This window comes from Artibeus jamaicensis, unplaced genomic scaffold, assembly GCF_021234435.1.
Source record: "Artibeus jamaicensis isolate MK-2021 breed Jamaican fruit bat unplaced genomic scaffold, CSHL_Jam_final contig_452, whole genome shotgun sequence".
Lineage (NCBI taxonomy): Eukaryota > Metazoa > Chordata > Mammalia > Chiroptera > Phyllostomidae > Artibeus > Artibeus jamaicensis.
In genome coordinates this window covers 4,485,897-4,507,708 of record NW_026521837.1, presented here as the reverse complement: position 1 = coordinate 4,507,708, position 21,812 = coordinate 4,485,897, and the positions used below count along the sequence as shown (strand labels likewise).

General features: G+C 38.2%; 1 protein-coding gene across 17 annotated transcripts in view; it reads right to left on the bottom strand.

Moving 5' to 3' along the window:
• PTPN13 (protein tyrosine phosphatase non-receptor type 13) overlaps positions 1 to 21,812 on the bottom strand; it is a 218,290-nt gene that overhangs the window by 29,502 nt on the left and 166,976 nt on the right. For all 17 annotated transcript variants that reach the window (XM_053666414.1, XM_053666421.1, XM_053666415.1 and 14 more), the window contains 10 exons: positions 19,097 to 19,182; positions 18,241 to 18,403; positions 16,681 to 16,895; positions 16,456 to 16,554; positions 14,925 to 15,289; positions 11,753 to 11,927; positions 9,904 to 10,062; positions 9,192 to 9,363; positions 8,882 to 9,092; positions 5,653 to 5,723 (listed from right to left, as the gene is read on the bottom strand). In XM_053666414.1, coding sequence (XP_053522389.1) covers positions 5,653 to 5,723; positions 8,882 to 9,092; positions 9,192 to 9,363; positions 9,904 to 10,062; positions 11,753 to 11,927; positions 14,925 to 15,289; positions 16,456 to 16,554; positions 16,681 to 16,895; positions 18,241 to 18,403; positions 19,097 to 19,182 — 1,716 coding nt within the window. The remainder of the gene's footprint in view (positions 1 to 5,652; positions 5,724 to 8,881; positions 9,093 to 9,191; positions 9,364 to 9,903; positions 10,063 to 11,752; positions 11,928 to 14,924; positions 15,290 to 16,455; positions 16,555 to 16,680; positions 16,896 to 18,240; positions 18,404 to 19,096; positions 19,183 to 21,812) is intronic.

The following is a 21,812-nucleotide window of genomic DNA, read 5'->3' as shown; positions in this document are numbered from 1 at the left end:
GCTGAATTGTTCTAGTGTGAGGTATGGAATGTGAATTATTCCAACCAAATGGGAGACACATCACAGGCGATAAACTGGTTCACGACTAGTTAAGAGAAGATAGCAAGTCTTTTAGACTATCAGTTTAACACAGTAAAATAAGTTTTGGACATAACTGAATAGGACTTTTAATATGTGTCTAAACCAAATGTTAATTTGAACTCTTAGCTGTCAGTACAAAAATTCAATGGATATATTAAAATAAGATTATGTGTCTCTTACAATTAAAGTTATATTAAAAATAATTTGACTCATTAAATTATATTTTCAAGAGATTTTGAGAGATATGGTCAATTTTGGAAAAGTTAAAATGAAAAGTGGAGACTTCTGCCAAGATGGAGGCGTAGGTGGAAGCACTGTACCTTCTCACACAACCAAGTTTAAAAACAACAAAGTTTTAGCAACAAAAACACAGCCAAACCACAGAAAATTGAACTATACAGAAGTCTGACAACAACGAACCCTTCAGCCAAACTGGTAAGAGGGGCAGAGCCAGCAGCAGAGCGGGGGTCAGGCAGGAAAGATCCACCTGATCCGGGCACGCAACCCAGGCACGCCGGCAGCTGTGGGCGGATCCCAGGTGTGGAGAAGCAGGCAGACCCACTGAGGGCACAAGGTGGTGGACTCACTGAGGGCTGACCGCGGTCACACATTCACATGCAAATAAACTGATGAAGGAGCTAGCGGTGAGATGGACCTCGCAGGCCCCAGCGGCGGGAAGGGGCAGAGAGAACCGCCATTGTCCCTCTCTGACCCTGCCCCCACGTACAGCGTCACAAACCAGCGACCTGGGTGGCCCTGCCCTGGTGAATAACTAAGGCTCTGCTCCTCATATGTAACAGGCATGAACAGATCAAAACATGGCGCAAGAACAACTCAGAGCCCAAGAGCCGATAAATCTAAGAGAACAAGAAATTGCCAACCTATCAGAGGCACAGTTCAAAACACTGGTGATCAGGATGCTCAGAGAACTGGTTGATTCTAGCCACAAATTAGAGGAAACACGAAGGCTAAACTAATTGAAGTGAATGGAAATGCACAGGAAACCAATAGTGATGGAAAGGAAACTGGGACTCAAATCAATGGAGTGGACCAGAAGGAAGAAAAAAATGACCAAACAGAAAAATACTAAGAAACAAGAATTCAAAAAAAATGAGTAGAGGCTTCGGAACCTCCAGGACATCTTTAAATGCTCCAACATCCGAATTATAGGGGTACCGGAAGGGGAAGAGGAATAGCCACAAGTGGAAAACTTATTTGAACAAATAATAAAGGAGAATTTCCCCAATCTGGCAAAGGAAATAGACTTCAAGGAAATCCAGGAAGCTCAGAGAGTCCCAAAGAACTTGGACCCAAGAAGGAGCGCACCAAGGCACATCATCATTACATTACCCAAGATTAAAATGGAGAGAATTCTAGAAGCAGCAAGAGATAAGGGGACAGTCACCTACAAAGGAGTTCCCATCAGACTGTCAGCTGATTTCTCAAAAGAGACCTGACAGGCAAGAAGGGGCTGGAAAGATGTATTCCAAGTCATGAAAGGCAAAGACCTACATCCAAGATTGATCTATCCAGCAAAGCTTTCATTTAGAATGAAGGACAGATAAAGTGCTTTTCAGACAAGATCAAATTCAAGGAGTTCATCATCACTAAGCCCTTATTATATGAAATGTTAAAGGGACTTAGCTAAGAAAAAGAAGATAAAAAAGATGAACAGTGAAAGGACAGCAAACTCACAGTTATTAACAACCACACCTAAAACAAAAGCAAACTAAGAGGACAGCTAGATCAGGAGCAGAACCATAGAAATGGAGATCACATGGAGGGTTAGCAACAGGGGAGTGGGAGAAGGAGAAGGGGGGAGAAGGTACAGAAAATAAGTAGCATAGATGGTAGGTAGAAAATAGGGGGGAGGGCAAGAATATTAGGGGAAATATAGAATCTAAAGAACTTGAGATATGTGGACATAAACTAAAGGGGGGAAAATGGTGGGGGAGGGGTGTGCAGGGTGGAGGGGAATGAATGGGGGAAATAGAACTGTAATGGCATAATCCATAAAATATATTAAAAAAAGAAAAGAGGAAATACAGGTAAGGAATAAATTTCTATAATTTTGTGTATAATGCTACAAAGAGCCCAAGAATGCCTTTTATTATTACTTTCAGGAGATATAGTCCATTATTAAATTTCTAGGGAAAAAATGAAAAATTAACAATAAACCACTGGTTCAAAATAATCACATTAGAATAGCATAAAATACAAGTTTATTATTTGTAATTGCTCCCTCCTGTTCCCTGAACTGCCCTCTCCCCCTCATTCCTCCAGGCAAGCACGGATCTCCTTTCTGTTACTACGGATTAATTTGCACTTTCTTACATTTTACTTATTTATCTTTAGAGAGAGGAGACAGGAAGGAGAAAGAGGTCAAAAGAAACATCAATGTGTGGTTGCCTCTCACGTGCCTCCTACTGAGGCCCTGGCCTACAACTCAGGCATGTGTCCTGACTAGGAATTGAATTAGCCATCAACTCTTTAGTTCCCAGGCCAGCACTCAATCCACTGAGCTACACCCACCATGGCTACATTTTCTATAATTCTGAATAAACAGAATAACCCAGTATGAATTCTTTTTTGTTTGGGTTCTTTCACTCAGCAGACTTATTTGAATTTATTTTAATTATGTTGCTGTGTGTATAAAACAGACCATTCATTTTTATTGTTTAATAGTATTCTGTTGTTTGGATATATTACAGTTGGTTTACTCATTCAACATTTCAGTGGTTTCCAATTTTGGCTATTACAAAGAAAGCTGCTAGAAACATTCCTGTACAGGTTTTTGTGTAGGGATAAATGCTTTCCTTTCTCTTGAGTGAACAAATAGGAGTGAAATGGCTGGATCATATGGTAGGTATATGTTTAAAATTTTAAGAAGCTGTCAAAATGGTTTCTACCATTTTACATTCCCCTCATTATGAGTCATTATTAATACTATATGATTTTTCAGAATTCATAAAGAAATTAGATGCTGCATTCGGTAACTTAAAAGTTTAGTTATGTTTGAAGTACTAAATTTACATTTCAAATACACTAATTTCAACCACTGTTCCCTGTGGTTAACACTCTTATCACATTAACACTCGCATTAGAAGTTACAGTTACTGTCCTGACCGGCGTGGCTCAGTGCGTTGGGCATCATCTGGCAAAGGGCAAGGAAGTTGGTTAGATTTCTGGTCAGGACACACACCTGGATTGCGGGCCAGGTCCCTGGCTGGAGGCGTGAGAGAGGCAACCAATCAATGTTTCTCCCTCCCTTCCCCTCTCTCTAAAAATAAGATCTTTTTAAAAAGTTATAATTACTGAGACTGATGATGTAAATGAGAGCATGAAGTCAGATATCCTAGGTTTGAATTTTGGCTCTATTATTTATTAACTCTGTGAACATCTCTGTGCCTCAGTTTCCCCTTCTATAAAAGGAGGATAATAACAACTACTATACAACTATATGCCACAACTACTAATACTACAATCTACATTATTATGCTAAAATGTAAGACAGATACTTTGTTTACTCATTGTCATATTCATAATGCCCCGAACAGTGCCCAACAGATGATAAATTAAGAAACTGATTAAAGATGGAGACGTAGGTGGAGGAACCACCTTGCCTTTGTGCACAACCAAATCTAAGAACAACTATTTTTAACAACAATCACAACCAAGCCACACGGAAAATCGACAATACGGAGTCCAAAGACAACTAAATGCTCAGCTAAACTGGTAAGAGAAGTGAAGCCAGCAGCGGAGCAGGTTAGCAAGAAAAAATTGCCGGGTGGTGCGGTGCGCAAGCAGCCGAAGGCGCTGACGTGAGCTAGCTACGGGAGCGCACAGGGAAGAGGCGTGGCGGGCTGTCTCGGTCGGTCGGTGGGTCGCGCATCTGCGTGCGGAGAAACCAGTGAGAAGGGAAGCCTGCGCGGGGCAGCAGGCTCGCACAATTCCGATCGGATAAACAAGCCCAGGGGCGAGCGGTGTGACTGGATGGGCTGGGCTAGCGGAGAGGACCGCCATTGCTCCCTCTCTGACCACGCCCCCACACACAGCGTCACAAACCAGCGACCTGGGTCGCCCTGTCCTGGTAAACAACTAAGGCTTGGCTCCGCTTACTTAACAGCACGAATAGACCAAAAATGGCTCTAGGACAACTCAGAGCCCCAGAACCGATAGATCTAAGCGATGAAGAAATAGCCAGTCTTTCAGATGCACAGTTCAAAACACTGGTTATCAGGATCCTTACAGGACTGGTTGATTTTAGTCACAAATTAGAGAAACATATGGAAGCTAAACTAATTGAAATGAATGGTAATACAAAGGAAACCAATAGTAATGGAAAGGAAATTGGGACTCAAATCAAGGGAGTGGACCACAAGGAAGAAAAAAATGATCAAACAGAAAAGAATGAAGAAATAAGAATTCAGAAAAATGAGGAGAAGCTTAGGAACCTCCAGGACATCTTTAAATGTTCCAACATCCGAATTATAGGGGTACCAGAAGGGGGAAAGGCACAGCCACCAGTGGAAAACTTATTTGAACAAATAATAAAGGAGAATTTCCCCAATCTGGCAAAGGAAATAGACTTCCAGGAAATCCAGGAAGCTCAGAGAGTCCCAAAGAAGTTGGACCCAAGAAGGAACACACCAAGGCACATCATCATTACATTAGCCAAGATTAAAATGAAGGAGAGAATCCTAGAAGCAGCAAGAGCTAAGGGGACAGTCATCTACAAAGGAGTTCCCATCAGTCTGTCAGCTGATTGCTCAAAAGAGACCTTACAGGCAAGAAGGGGCTGGAAAGAGGTATTCCAAGTCATGAAATCCAAAGACCTACAACCAAGACTGCTCTACCCAGCAAAGTTTTCATTTAGAATGGAAGGACAGATAAAGTGCTTCTCAGATAAGACCAAATTAAATGAGTTCATCATCACCAAGCCCTTATTATATGAAATGTTAAAGGGACTTAGCTAAGAAAAAGAAGATAAAAAAGATGAACAGTGAAAGGACAGCAAACTCACAGTTATTAACAACCACACCTAAAACAAAAGCAAACTAAGAGAACAGCCAGATCAGGAGCAGAACCATAGAAATGAAGATCTCATGGAGGGTTAGCAACAGGGGAGTGTGAGGAGGAGAAGGGGGGAGAAGGTACAGAAAGTAAGTAGCATAGACAGTAGATAGAAAATAGATAGGGGGGAGGGTAAGAATAGTAGGGGAAATACAGAATCTAAAGAATTTGAGACACGTGTTCATGAACTAAAGGGGGAAATAATGGGGGAAGGGTATGCAGGGTGGGGGGGAATAGAGCAAATGTAATGGCATAATCAATAAAAAAGTTTAAAAAAAAAAGAAACTGATTAAATTTTTATGTGACAATCAATGTGACCTTTCACATATATTATTGCATTTATGCCTCATCATAACCTTATGGGGTAGATAGAGATCTTGCATAGCACTTTGGAAAGACAATAAAAACACTTTTAGTGATAGTTTCCAAACCTGCATCTGGGAAAAATATAGTTACCACTCCAAAACCAGTTGTGTTATAAAATGGATGTATCCTTACCATTGGCTCTGGTTGATTTTGGGGTTGAAACAGCATACTTCCTGGAACTTGGGATGACTGGCTGACCATCTCTGTGTTGTAAAAAAATGAAAGACAACTGCAAATTAGTTAAGATGTTTGTTTTAATACCCTTTGGACTATTTGTTAATTAGCCTCAGGAGTTTTATTTTAGATGGGTTTCAAGGCATACCCTAAAGCTTCAGACAAAATTTTTTATCAGTCTTCATCTATGTATTTTCTTAAAAGAGATATTCTTGATTCAAAAAAGATTAAGAATCACTTCTTTACATAGTCTCTTTCTGGGTTTCAGTTTAACATACCACTTTGTTTTCCCTCTCATTTCAAATACTGGTAATATTCATGACCTAGTAACTTGCTTCTCAGTCACTCAGGTCATAGTTCAAAGATAACTTAGAAATCACAGATCACTAAGTTTTATGAACTTAAAGCTCTTGATGTGTGTTTTACTTTTAAGTTATTTAAAGTGAAAATCTAGACTCTCCCTCTATCTATATATCTATATATGTCTCCCTATATATGTATACATACATATATATACACACAAATATATATTCAAAGGATCATCAGAAGAATAGTATCACCCAATGTGAAAAACAGTAAAAAAGAGAGCACCTTGGAAACAGAGGACTAGCAAGCAATCTTACTGTTGCTAATACTTGAGAAAAAGGGACATTGCCTAACATGTACAGTGATGGGAGAGGCAGTTCGTGCCATGGGCCCTAAGCATCCCTGCATATTCTTCCTGGGTAGCCCAGAAATGCAAGGCCATCACCACATATTATCTGTGCCAATTCTCAAGGCTATGGTTGTAGTGAGCAAGCTCGAGGGATGATAAAACCTCTTTTCTCAAACCAGAAGCATGCTTCCTAGCAGGATGCCATACTAAGATGCTAAAAGGGGTGCCCAACCTTTTGGTGTCTCTGGGCCACATTGGAAAAAGAATTGTCTTGGGCCACACATTAAATACACAAACACTAACAAAAACTGATGAGCAAAAAAAAAGGTTTTAAGTAAATTTACCATTTTGTGTTGGGTCACATTCATTGCCATCTTGGGCCTCATGTGGCCTGAAGGATATGGGTTGTACACCCCTGCAAGAGTCAGGTTCCCAGCCTCTCTTAAAGTATTCCTCTCCTGTCATACAATCCATTACATGTTCAGGAATCCACTGGGCCCACATATGTCATTTCCATGGGACTTTGAGGACATACAGAACTGAGAGCAATACCATTTGTGATAAATACTTTGTTCCTGATCCAGGAGTTTCATATCTTCTACTGACATGCAGGAAACAATAACTGGCTAACTTACTAGCTTGCAAGTAAGGTAAAAATCAAAGACCCTTTATAGTTCTTGACATACACATAATTACAATACACATCCCTCCATTATTGCTGCTCTGCGGATGTTAAAGACATCAGATATATATAATGGTGGAGAGAGAGCTGGGAGAAGAACAGAGGCAGAAGTAATTGTGACTACCACTACTCTATCTTTAGTGACCACAGAAATGATAAAAGTAGAAAGAAAAAGAAAGTAATTTCTAAGCTAGGGTAAAGGGTGCTCTACTGATTTTGAGGCAAAAAATTTCAGCTAGATCTATGCTTAAAAGAGATGTTAATTTTCACACAAAAATTTTCAGTTTGTTTGAACCCTTTCCTTCTCCACTAATTAACATTCAACTATATCTATGAAAGTAACTTCATGCCAAATCTAATTTTTAGAAACATATTAGAAAAATACGGTCAGGAAGTGCACTCAAGGAAAAATGTACACAAACTGACTTAAAGGTTTAGAAGGAGCAAATAAGTTTACTATCAAATGATTTAATTAATAGTTCCTATGTTTTAGAAAGATACGCTCCATAAAATTCACCATGTATTACAGATATAAACATGCAGTTTCCCTTTATATAAGCCTGTAGTCTAGAAAGCCTGTACTTGGTATACTGTGGTAGGCAGAGTAAGGTCCCTCTTACCTCCTCCCCCTGCACATGTACACGCTAACCCTTGGAACCTGTGAATATTGAACCTTACAAAGCAAAAGAGATTTTGCAGATGTGAGTAAATTAAAGATGTAGAGATGAGATGGTATTGGATTATCTGCTTGAGCTCAATGTAATCACAGAGTTCCTTATAAATGAAAAGTGAGGCAGCAAGCCAGGCAGAGATGTGAGGACGAGCGGAGTGCTGTGACTGCTGGCTTTGCATACGGAGGGGGGCCGTGGGTTGACCAATGCAGGCAACCTCTGGAAGGCAGAAAAGGCGCGGAAATGGATTGTCTCCTGGGGCCTACAGCAGGAATGCAGCTCTGCCTTGATTTTCTACCCACTGAGACCCATTTCATATTTCTGACTTCCAAAACTATTAAGACAGTAAATTTCTGTTGTTTAAGCCACTACATTTGTAGTTATTTGAAACGAATAAATACATTTTTTCCAATTTATTTCATTTTTAAGTGAAAGAAAAGTTGCTATTAGCATTTCTTATGATGTAAGATTGTTATGAGGTATAGTGGATGTGGTAATTCTATGCCACATTGCTTACAGCTATGAGGTTTAGGTAGGACTAACTGTCGCAACACTGAGAATGTGCCCAGACTGGCCTAAACCAATCAATCTATTCATATTCTTTTGTGTCAATTCAGAGACTGGCCTTACTTCGGGTCTAAGACAATCAGCACACAGTCCTTGCTTTACCACAGTGACTGGTGAGACTTTTGACTGGAGACCGCCCTGGACGGTGCCGTATGGAGATGTGAGGCACTACGCTGACACAGAAATGTGACTGTCGTGAAGGAAACACATACACAGGGTGGAGAATAAGTGCAACAGCAAGGAAATGGAGCCAGAGGCCTAATGAAATTTTACCTGTTGACTCCATAATCTTTTTAGCCATGTAAATTCCCTTTCTCGTTTAAAACCAAGTTGAGATGTATCTTCAGTTACTTGCAACTGAAACCATCCTAAGTGACAAATGTCATAACCATCCTATTAATAACTGCAAACATGTATCCAAACACTAATCCATTTAAAGTGCTCTTAGGATATATTGTCTATCAGAAAGTCTGCGTAACTATTAAATCCTGCTAGTTTAGTCTGTGAATTACAAATTCACTAATAATCTTTTTAAGGGAACATAAGTAAAACAATAGCCTGAAATGCATAAGCACATACAAACAAAACCCACAAATAATTGCAGAATGGTACCTTGTTGCTTTTAACACCACTGCAGGAAGTGACATGTCTAATACTCTCTTAGCTTCTTCCAAGGTCATGCTTTGTGTGCTGACTCCATTCACGCAGTGGATGATGTCTAATAGCTGGAGATTACCCTCAACTGCTGCAACCGATCTTGGATTGATATCACTAATATATACCACTTGATGAAGGCTGCCATGACCTCCAGATAAGGAAAAACCTTCAGTGAATAAAAATATTTGTTTCCTTAGCCTTAAGAGTACTTATTTGTAATCCTGCCAAGAAAAATCACACTGCAGAAAGCTTAAATTTGCATTACCTAACTCCTCTTTGTTGCATGTCAGCGTAATGTCAGGCAGCAAATGAGGCAGCACTGGCATCTTGGGCAACTCTAGAACTCGTCCAAGAACCAATCTGACTGTCTTGGGTGCAGCTCGGAGCAGATTCACTGTGTCTGTGTGAGTCATGTTTGTAACATCTGTATCATTAACCTACCAAAATGAAAAAGGGGAAAAATAGGATGATAATATTTGGAACAGAGAATATGCCAAGAAAATACAGTAATCCCCCTAACTTTTAAAAATATAATATATATTAGTCAGTAAAAGATTCACAATAAAGACTGGTTTCTAATTTATTGGTAATTCCCTATCCTCTGGAAATCAAGTAATTATAAGTAAAATAATAATGTAAATACTTAAAAAAGGCATCATTATTTCGCTAGTCTAGGACATTTATCCTCATAGTAATTTAAGAAACTTTCTGTCCCTGAAACCCAACATAGCTTGTTTAATGCTTTAACTGAGATTAGTTCTTCTAACCAAGGACTTCTAAATTAAAAAGATAATTTTAAGTATTCCTAGAACTGTTAACTACATAAAGGCCTTTACTTTTAAGAGATGGAGAAGGAAAACATAAACCAAACACAGAAACAGAGTGTTATATTAACTCAATCTTCTTGTTCTTTCTTCTCTAGCCCTGGCTTGCTCTTTGGCCACATTTGCACAAGTTCATTCCATGTAATGTCTCACCTTTATGAGACGGTCCCCAGGTTTTAGCCTTCCATCACTTTTGGCTGGATCCTGAATGACATCATGAACATAACAACCAATACTCTGATTGCCTTTGGTTACTGTAAAACCCAGGCTTCCTTTTTCTGATTTAATTAGAGTAATGATGAGTTCTACTTCCTAAGTGAAGAAAACAGTGATTCCTTTAGAATGTCAATGCTGCCTTCCAGATGAACAAAATGATGTCTATTACTTCCATTGAATAACAGAGGAGGAAACCTAACCTTAAAAGGTTACTTATATATTCCAAATGAGGAAGCCAGGTCTACCTGATTCTAGATAGAATGCCCTCCAAAGTAAAAGTTGGGTTTAAATACAACATGATGTGTTTGTTTAGAGGCATCTGAGACAGAACTCATTCATGCTTTGATTCTTGTATTTTCAGAATAAACAAGGATACATTAGTGGCTATACCCAGATCATTAAAGAACACTTTTTGAAGAGAAGGTTCAGAAAATTCTTCATGTATATTTAGACAACCAACACAGATGCCAAGAGCCACAAAATAAAGTTATTGCTGTTGTTTTTAAATGAAGTCTTTGGGTAACTAAATAGCACAACTTCATGTATTTAGTTGTATAAAAATTTTTTTTAAAACATGATTTTGGTGGACACATCAAGATTGCTTGCAGCTTACAGGGGTGATGACAGATTTCTAAGGAAATCATTCAAAGACTATTTTTACTCTATTGTTGAGAATAAAAGGTACAGATGCTATACACATGCACACACACAATTACAGGCAAACAAAGTATTTGGAAAAATTAACTCCCAAATGCTTATTGTTTTTAAATTTTCCTACAATAAGTATTTATTACATGATAATAAAAACACTATTAAAAATACTGACTTTCAATCAATATAAAGGATATTTTCTTGAAAATCTGATTTCCAAAGTGAATTTGCAGGATGTAAAGAAGTACATTTCAGCACACAAAAACAAGTGTGAAGGTGAAAAAATTACATTCAACCCTGATTAAAAATTAAATAGGTAATCCATCAGAATTTAGCAAATAGCAAATACTCAGTTAGGTTCTCTTTATACCACAGGTGGCAAACGCAAAGCCCCTGGGCTGAATCCAGCCCTCCACTTTGTTTTATCTGGCCCACACCTTGTTTCCACTTAGTGGCAGCACCGAGCTCTCACTGAACTGCTCCTATGTTAAGGAGCAGTTATATTTACATAGTCCTAAAATGACATTTGGCCCTTTGAAGGCAACCATGAGGCTGATGTGGTACCTGGTGAAAATGAGTTTGACACCCCTGCTTTATACTATTCCATTTATTCCTTACCACGATTGTATGAGGTTTCTGGCCCCATTTTATAGCCAAAACTACTGATACTCAGAAGAATTAAGTAATTTCTCTGCAGGTGTCTACCAAATGGCAGCAGGTCAGTGGTAAAAACAGGATTTGTACCTAGATCTTTTTGCCTTTCCCCTAATTCTAAGCACAGAAACACACCAGATAGGTTATCTGTTTACCGGGCATGAATATGGAGGTACTCTAAAAAAGTTCTTTCGCCCTGGCTGGTGTAGCTCAGTGGACTGAGTGTGGACCTGTGACCCTGAGGATTGCGGTTCGATTCCCAGTCAGGGCACATGCCTGGGTTGCAGGCTGGTTCCCAGCAGGGGACACACAAGAAGCAACCAGACAATGATATTTCTCTTCCTCTCTTCTTCCCTTCCCCTCTGAAGACAAATAAATAAAATCTTTAAAAAAAATAAAATAAGTAAAATAAAAGTCTTTTCCTTAAAGAGAAATTGTGTGTGTACTATGGAATTTTCTTAACACAGATGAAACAACTCACCTGCTCTAAGTCTTCAAGGTGGTTCTCCAAATCATTTTTCAAAGATGTCAAGCTTTCTTGTCTTGTTGGTTCAGAAGTGTGATGTATATGATATTTGTCTGTTAAATTAGTGGAAACACATTCTGTTTCGGGTAGCCCAGAAGTCATATCCGGTGGTAAAGGGGAAGGAGGATTACTACAGGAACAAAGAAATAATGTTTTTTTTTCAAATACATTTCAGTATCAATATAGTAAGTTTGTGCCACAAACAGAAAATGTTTAACAAGTGTTCATGTTTGCTTTAGGTTGAGATCCTAGCTACCTCTCATTGAATTCTGGACTGTGAATTTATTTCACACTTGTTATGTGCTAACATTACCAGCTTTTATTTTCCTTCTAGGTTCTATTTTGAAGCTCTTGAAGATGCACAAATCAGTAAAATAAGTTAACTATACTTTTGATCCCTAATTGTTAATTCATGGCTGAAGCTAATGTTTTCAGAAGCCTAATATTTGTTTCAATATAAGAGAATAGAAAAAAAGTAAGACTTAATTCCTATGGTTATTTTGCATGATATAATAGGAAAAGACTTGAATACATATAATTGGACCTGGATATATGCAAAGACATAACCAAACAATAAAATGTATAAATAACTATTAGAGGTATAGACGTAGTTGTTCTATACCTCTATGCTTTCAATTATTTCTTTGTTCCCCATTTCCTGTAGTCTTTTATATTATAGCCTACGCTCTGCAAACTCTCTACCCCTTCCTCCATACCACTCCCCTTTATATTTATTTTTTCAATATTAAGATTAATCTTTTAAAATATATTTTGATTATGCTATTATAGTTATCCCATTCCCCCCCTTATTGCCCTCTACATACTCTCTCCCACCCACATTTCCCCCCCCTTTAGCTCATGTCCATGGGTTGTACATATAAGTCCATTGGCTTCTATATTTCCTATACTGTTCTTACCCTCCCCTATTTTCTACCTACCATCTATGCTACTTATTCTCTGTACCTTCACACTCCTCCCCCTCCCCTATTGATCTCCATTTCTGTGGTTCTGTTCCTGTTCTAGTTGTTTCCTTAGCTTGCTTTTGTTTTTGTTTTAGGTGTGGTTGTTAATAATTGTGAGTTTGCTATCATTTTACTGTTCATATTTTTAATCTTCTTTTCTTAGATAAGTCCCTTTAATATTTCATATAATAAGGGCTTGGTGATGATGAACTCCTTGAACTTGACCTTATCTAAGAAGCATTTTATCTGCCCTTCCATTCTAAATGAAAGCTTTGCTGGATAGAGCAATCTTGGATGTAGGTCTTTGCCTTTCATGACTTGGAATACTTCTTTCTAGCCCCTTCTTGCCTGTAAGGTCTCTTTTGAGAAATCAGCTGACAGTCTGATGGGAACTCCTTTGTAGGTGACTGTCTCCTCTTCTCTTGCTGCTTCTAGGATTCTCTCCTTCATTTTAATCTTGGCTAATGTAATGATGATGTGCCTTGGTGTGTTCCTTCTTGGGTCCAACTTCTTTGGGACTCTCTGAGCTTCCTGGATTTCCTGGAAGTCTGTTTCCTTTGCCAGAATGGGGAAGTTCTCCTTTATTATTTCTTCAAATAACATTTCCACTTGTTGCTCTTCTTCTTCTCCTCCTTCTGGTACCCCTATAATTTGGATGTTGGAACATTTAAAGATGTCCTGGAAGTTCCTAAGCCTTTCCTTATTTTTTTGAATTCTTATTTCTGCCTTTTCTGATTGGATGTTTCTTTCTTCCTTCTGGTCCACTCCATTGATTTGAGTCCCAGTTTTCTTCCCATCACTATTGGTTCCCTGTACATTTTCCTTTGTTTCACTTAGTTGTAGCCTTCATTTTTTCATCTAATTTGTGATCAAATTCAACCAATTCTGTGAGCATCCTGATTACCAGTGGTTTGAACCATAGTTCAAAACACAGATGGATAGTGAGTGCATCTTATAGGCTGGCTATCTCAACCACAGATGCACAGTGCATCTGATAGGTTGGCTATCTCTTCGTCATTTAGTCATATTTTTTCTGACACTTTGATCTGTTTTTTTGTTTGGGGAAATTTTTTTTTGTCTTGACGTGCCTGTTACATAGTTACATAGTGAGGGGTGAAGTCTTAGGTGTTCACCACGGCAGTGTTCACCACATCGCTGCTTGGTGATGCTGAGGGGCTCCAAGAGGGAACAATGGCACTTGCTCCGCTCTCTGCTGGATTTCAGTCACTTCCCCTGCTTCCCACAAGCAAATTGGGTCCTTCTGGTGCTGATTCCTGAGTGGGTGGGTTTGTATGCATTCTAGGACCCTGTGGGTCTCTCCAACAAACTCTCCTGTGAGGGAATTTCTCCTCCTGCCGCCTCAACCCCCACACAGGTGTTTTCAATCAGTAGTTTGAAGCTTTATTTCCCTGCGCTGGAGCTAGGTCTGTCTTGCTCCCCAATTGTTCCTCCTGGATTATCTGTGCATGAATGGGGGATCACCCACTCCACCAGTTGCCACCACAGTCTTTCCGGCCAGCTGCAGCCTTGCACGCTGCATTCCACAATCTGGTGCTGGGTCCACCAGCTGCTGCATTGCCCACCTTAGTCCTCCACTGACGCTTTGCTGCGAGTCCTCTCCACGCACCCATCTCCGCCCCTCCTGCGGGTCTGAATGAGTGTGTCTTCTTTAACTCCTTGGTTATCAGACTTCCATAAGTTTGATTTTGTCAGTTCTGGTTGTTTTTTGTTTTTAAATTGTTGTTGTCCTTCTTTTGGTTGTGTGAGCAGGCACAGCGTATCTACCTACACCTCCATCTTGGCTAGAAATCTCTCCCCTTCATATTTCTACTCTCTACTCTTCCACCTCATCACTGTCTTAACAGGTTTATTCTCTTTCTGTTAAGTAAAATGAATGATGGTGAAATACAAACAACTTTCCCAATTTTTAGTAAATATGCTGAAGAGAGCAGCAAGGCTCAGACTGAATGCCTAGAGAGCTTAGTAGCTTGCTAGCTGAAACTGTCAGTCAAAATAGTTAGACAGCCAACAGAGCCACCATCTACTTAATCACTGAGAGGTTCCCACATAGGCACGCTTCATTCTTAGAGAAATGTGGCTTGCTGCTCCTGGTACTGACAACAACCAGCTGCTTTGAGTGCAATGCATTAAAATATTGACAATACCTGTGTTCAAGTCCTGGTTTATCGGGTAATTTCTGGGGACAGTAAAACATGGTACAAATGATGTCTTCTTGACTTCTGGTTGCCTCATGTTGATTTTGTGCCTGTGATGCTGCATTGCTTGGGGTGTGATGCGAAGCTGAACTCCAGCTCATGTTTGGTATCTTTGCTGGAGCTTTCACTGAGTCTTCTTCTCCACTCCCGCTGCTGTCACTGTAACTGTCTCTCCTGCATGAGGATGTGCATTGTTTCTTGCTTTTGTCAGACATTTCATTTTCATCTGAGCTGTTGCCTTGCCCTGCACAGGCAGGTGGAGAAGGGTCTTTACTGTTGTTTGGAAGTACTTGTGCTGGAGAATGTAGCGGGGTCTGTAATGGACATGTTAAAAGAGACCAGAATGTGACAACTTATATTAACTTTAGGTTTTTATGAGTATTTTCTGAGGTCTTTACATATGCTTTGAATAACTGCATAAAACTGTATAATAAATAGTCCCACAGGTAGCTATCCCATTAATTTATTTCAGCATTCTCCTAGTGGAAAGCTTTACACTATTAACAGAAATCTAGGAGAACTTATTTGTATGTAGCATTTCAGTTGAGTTTCTCATTATTTCCTTGTAATTTTCTATATAGTAGAAATAGAATTTTCTATAATCAACCCATAGGATGTTTTTAAAGACCATGTTAAATATTTTCAAATTGCTTTCCAGAAAGATTGTACCAATTTATATATTGATACTTTCATCAAGAGAGTTCCACCAGTTCCCAACTGGTGACCCAAATCAATGTCGTCTCTTCAAATGCTATTTATAATGCACCTTACAGAAACATTACTTTCCTATCGATATCATTCTAACACACCCCCTCTGTCTGATCGAACGGTGAAAGTTTCTGTGGCCACACACTGCTGTCTGCCATATCCAGGAGTAATGTTCACTGGGAATGGAACATGATTTTAAGTAGACAGGACAAAGGCTGTCTTTCTTCAGTTGCATGATTATTCATCTATGTATGGATTCTTACCTAGCAGTATGCAATTTACAAATAACCATCAAAATAGATTTTGGATCCCTTAGTTATTCCTTGACATAAGAAAGGGAAATGAACAACTACTGTAATGCTTACTCTATGATTTCAATATTAAAAATAAAGGCAAAAATATCTTAAATAATTCTCATTTTTATCCGTTCAGAAAGAGGATTATGTTTCCAATTTTGGTTCAACAAAGAAATAAACATAAGGTTTTGTAACCATTATTTTATGTCTGTTTCTACTTATGCTTGGAAAACAAATTTCTAAAATCCCAGAATCCTGGAATTCTAGGACTGGAAGGGAGAGAAAGTATATTAAATTACTTTATATTACAAATACAGAATGGACTCAGAGGTCAAGTGATGCACACAAGATAGTAATCTTAGCTGAAGTAACTAAGATAAAACCCAGGAGATTACACAAAGATGAAATCACTATAGCTGAATTAATCACTCCAATGATATTCTACAAAAATATAAATCACTTTTCATAGGTCTCACCAAAAGAGCAGGGTCAATTTCTGGTAGCACACCAGGTGGAGGTCTACAGAGAAGCAAGGATACTTCTGGAGATGTTCCTCGGAGAGTGGATATAACTTCCTGGGCAGGGGTGGGGGGACCACAAATGACAAATGAAGCCACAGTTAAACCACCATAACCAAATCATTCTGAAAGGCCCACCTCTCCCACTGTTTAAATGATACACTTCAAATGCTGGGGGCTCACCTGCTGAGACAGTCCTTTCAAAGAGGTTCCATTCACTTTCAAAATAACATCTCCCACATCAATTTTTCCACTTTCTGCTGCTGGCTGCCCAGGAAAGAGCTTTTTAACCCTTACGATGCTGGTATTCATTTGCTCAGGTATAATATTATCTTCTCGAGAAAAACTGAACCCTAGGCCTGAGCTATTTTTAAACAATTTTACTTCAAATGTGTTCTCTGCAAAAAAAAACATGCTATGTATACATATAAACATAAAAATGTCATACTTTTGGACACATTTTTAAAAGCCCATTTTCCCACCATACTGACAGTTTTATATACTTATTGCACTCTTATTCTGTGATCAAATCCTATTTCATACTCTCTTCTCAATGAAAAACTAAACTGCATGATTAACTGCTTGAACAGAAAAGAGGATTTTGAAATCAGGGATTTTGAAAAGAAGGTTCTGAAATGAAATTATACTTTAATTCCATGTGTTTTAAAATACTGTAGAATGACACAAAAAGGAGAAAAAAATCACAGGAGAGGAGAAGAATAGGAGAAATTCGGGAATACCATAAGAGAGAAGTGGAAAGAGCAAAACAAATGTTAGAGAAGGGCATGGAAAAGATGGCATCCTCATGTTCTGGGAGAGTGTAAGACAATCCAGTAAACCGCAATAACATTATGCAGTTTATGCATAATGTTAAATTTTTCAACAACAAAAAAATATCAAAAACAATACTTAGAAAATAATTTTTTAAAGATATTTAAAGAAAGAACGTTAGAAATAATAAAGAATATAGGGCAGTGAGATCAAGAGGGTATACTAATTTTACTTTCATAATCAGAAAAAATATAGGCTGGATTGCTTTTTCATCCTTATTTTGGGGACTAATTCAGAGTTGCTGACATTTGTGTAATGAAATAAGTTTTTGAAATAAAAAATAAACAATGACTATATACCACCACTATTACTTATAAAGTAAATGGCATTTATGCCCCTGAAAAGCAAGATAAATGGAATTTGAGAATAAAGGACAGTTCTGTATTATGAATATATTTGACCTTAGGACAAACTCACTACTATATCATTCTTAATTTTCTTATTTTATTACCAATTAGTAGTATGTCCAAGGGCTGTCAAAGTTTCTAAGACCAGTATCTGGGATCTACTAGGTTACTTTCGGCTCAGGATTAGGGTCAGCTTGACAAGTCCATAGAGTTAAATGGAACTACAGAAAATGTAGGCATCAAGGTTTCAGTGTGTTTGAAGCCATTTTCAGCAATTGTTTATATATTTTTATATTTTTCCCTTATAAATATGATTTTGAATTTTACAGCTATTTCAGGTACTAGTATATGATAATGTGTTTCATGCATGACTTCATTTTCCAAAGTCTTTCAGACTCTAAAACCTACAACGTCTTTTAAAAAATTCAGCGTAGTGCTGCATCAGATTCTATACACTTGACAAGAGTAATTAGAGGCATGAATTGTGATCCAACATGTAAAACTCAAAGTTTGGGTATGCCAGGAATAAGTGAAAGCTGAGACTGCAAGTGTCCCAAGGTCTGACCTTCAGTAACAAAGTTGTAGTCTTTGACAGGAGTAACTTTCTTCATCATTTTTTCAAGGACTTGACCTTGGCCATCTGATTCTGGCAGAGTGCACTGTGGGGTTACAGGGACATGTTCTTTGGATGCTGGAGACTGTCCTTTTTCTAACAACAGATGGACCAACTGGACAAATGAAAAAGCACTTTATTAACTAAAAATAATTATAAGAAAGTACATAAATCTTCAGGACTTTGTATAATTGAAAGTATAAAATCATGTTAAGTAAATACCTGGTCTACCAAAATATAGGTAGAAAAAAAAAAACAAGGGACAGAAGCAAGGGATTGAAAACTTCAAAATCAAGTTTTTATTATTTTCTATATAAAAGAAAAAATGATGAAAAGAAAATGTTCTATTATAAAAATTATAAACATATTATAGAAAACTTTATTAGAATAAAATCATCACTGTAGTATAATATTTAGACTATTATAAATAATGTGGTAATCTCCCTAACTCATAATGTAACTGAGCAAAAAATAAATAAATTTAGCCTTTGGGATAAAGAATGACAAGAATTAAAATCAATAGATATTTGTAGATGCTGATGAAAAAAATGTAATCTCCATCATTTCTCCTGGCAGATGTCTGGTAATATTAGGGCTAAATATGACACAGAAAGCCAGTTTCCCACATATAAAACAATAATAACAAAAAAACCCCAAATCTTGTCGTAGTACTTGCTTCTTAATTTGGAAGGAAAAAATACTACAATATGTGTATAAATCAGGCTTGGTTTCTTGACTAAGAAATTTGGAGATCTCACACATTATGTTTTTGAAGCTATCTTAAAAATTTGGTACAATGATCTATTACCTGTCCTGTATTTCTCAGTGTTTCCACAGCTTGCTTATGGGTAGCTCCTTCCAGACTAACTCCATTGACAGCTAGGACACGGTCACCTATAAATTAGGCAGTCATTTTGAAAGAAGCAAATCATAAAATACAACCATGTTCTTTGATACCCTATGATTGTTTTGTATCAATTAATTTGTTGAGGAGAGACTCAGACAAATTACGGTTAATATTGTGTCACAGTTTCTTAATATGTATTTACTGTCATTCCCAATTCTACGGCTAATCTTAGGTACATTTTATTTTATATTTTTGTTAATTTATTTTATTTACTAATTTTTAACATATCTTATTGATTTTGCTATTATATTTGCCCCAATTTTTCCTCCTTTTACTCCCTCTACCTGATACCCCTATTCCCTCCACCAACTCCCCTTCTTAGTTCATGTCTGTGGGTCATACATATAAGTTCTTTGGCTACTCTATTACCAATACTCCATTACCTATACTGTTTCTTAACATCCCCGTACTTATTCTGTGCCTACCAATCTGTACTTCTTAATCCCTGCACCTTTCCCCCTTTCTCCCCCTGCCCCTTCTCAACCAATAACCCTCTGAATCATGTCCATATTTATTATTTTGTTTTTGCTTTGCTTATTTGCTTAGTCTTTTAGATTCGGTTGTTAATTTATTATCATTTTAACATTCATAGTTTTGATCTTCTTTTTCTAAAATGTTTAAGTTCTGTTGACAATTCATATAAGATTGGCTTGGTGACGATGAACTCCTTTAGCTTCACCTTGTCTGGGAAGCATTTTACCTGCCCTTCCATTCTAAATGATAGCTTTGCTGGAGAGAGTGGTCTAGGTTGTATGTCCTTGCTTTTCATCAGTTTGAAAAATTTTTGCCAGCCCTTTTTGGTCTGCAAAGTTTCTTTCGAGAAATCAGCTGATAGTCTTATTGGGTACTCCTTGGTAGGTAACTCTGTGCTTTTCTCTTGCTGTTTTTCAGATTTCTTCTTTATTTTTAATCTTTGGCATTTTAATTATGATGTGTCTTGGTGTGGTCCTCTTTGAATCCAACTTGTTTGGGACTCTTTGTGCTTCCTGGACTTGTATTATTTTTCTTTCATTATTTTTTCAAACATGTTTTCAATTTCTTGTTCTTCCTCTTCTCTTTCCAGCAACCCTATGATTCTAATGTTGGTGTGTCTGAACTTGTCCCAGAGGCTCTTAGCCTAACCTTGTTTTTTTTTTTTTAAAATTCTTCTTGCTGTTCTGATTGAATAGTTTTTTTTTTCCTTCTGTTCCAAATCATTGACTTGATTCTTGGCTTCACCCATTCCACTGTTGGCTCCCTGTAAATTTTTATTTCACTTAGTATAACCTTCATTTCTACCTGGGTCTTTTTTGTACTGTTGAAGTACCCAATGAGTTCCTTAAGCACCCTAATGACCAGTGTTTTGAACTCTGCATCTGATAGATTGCTTATCTCCATTTAGTTTAATTCTTTTTCTGGAGACTTGCGCTGTTCTTTCATTTGGGCCATATTCCTTTGTCTCCTCATTTTGTCAGCCTCCCTGTGTTTCTATGTATTAGGTAGAGCTGTTTTGACTTTCTGTCTTAGCAGTGTGTCCCTTGTACAGAAGTACTCAGGTGAGTTAGATGGAGCAGAGCCTTAGGTAATTACCAGGGTGGACAACCCATTTTGCCCCTCTGTGTATGTGTGTGTGCGGGGACTCAGAGAGGGGCCAGTGCCACTGCCTGGCCTCTGGAGTTTTATCTGGGAAGGGCCCCTGCCACTTGCCCTGATACCCAACACTACAATTTCTCTCCATATGCCACTAGTGCCCTTCCAGCTGTTGCCCTGGTACTGAAGTCCAGAGGTAGTAAGTATATGGAAGTTCTAAGTCTGTTGCAAGCCCTTTAAGAGGAGACTTCTGAGAATCCTTAAGTTTCTTGCACCGCCCCATCCCCCACTGTTTTTTACAGCCAGAAGTTATGGGGACTTACCTTCCTGACAGAAGGTAGAACCCTGGGCTGGGTGGTCTGGTGTGGGGCTGGCATCCCTCACTCCTGAAGTATCCCTCCCAATTTTTATCCACCACATGTGGGTTTGGGACTGGCTGTTCTACATCTCTGCCCCTCCTACCCGTCTGGATGAATGTGGCTTCTTTAATTCCTTGGTTGTTGGACTTCCACAGAACTCGATTTTCTGATGATTCTGGGTGATATTTGTTTTGCAGTCTAGTTGTAATTTTTACTGTGGTTATGCAAGGAGGCAAGCCGTGTTTACCCACACCTCCATCTTGACTGGATGTCTAACCTTAGATACATTTTAGAACAAGATATATATATATATTGTGAAGTTGATTTAAATCATTGTAAAAGATAAATTGAACTACAAACGTAGAACAGTTGGAGGGAACTAACCTGGTTAGTTCTTATTAGAAATGTAGATGTCAGTGTTTTTCTAAGGGCACTATTCCACTCCCTTCTCTGATAATTGGCATCTTAGAAAGTATAAAACACTGTGAAGATAGTTTCTGATACTAGAGAATGAGCTGGAAAAAAGCAGTTTTGGAATGATATCAAGTAGTGTTTTAATGCTGAAGCCTTAATAATTGTATATATCCTTATTTTATATTACAAATAATTTGAAGGTCTTTATTAACTTTCTAATTTCTAGTGTAGTTGCAGCGATAATCCTGTATGTAATTCCCACACACACATAAATA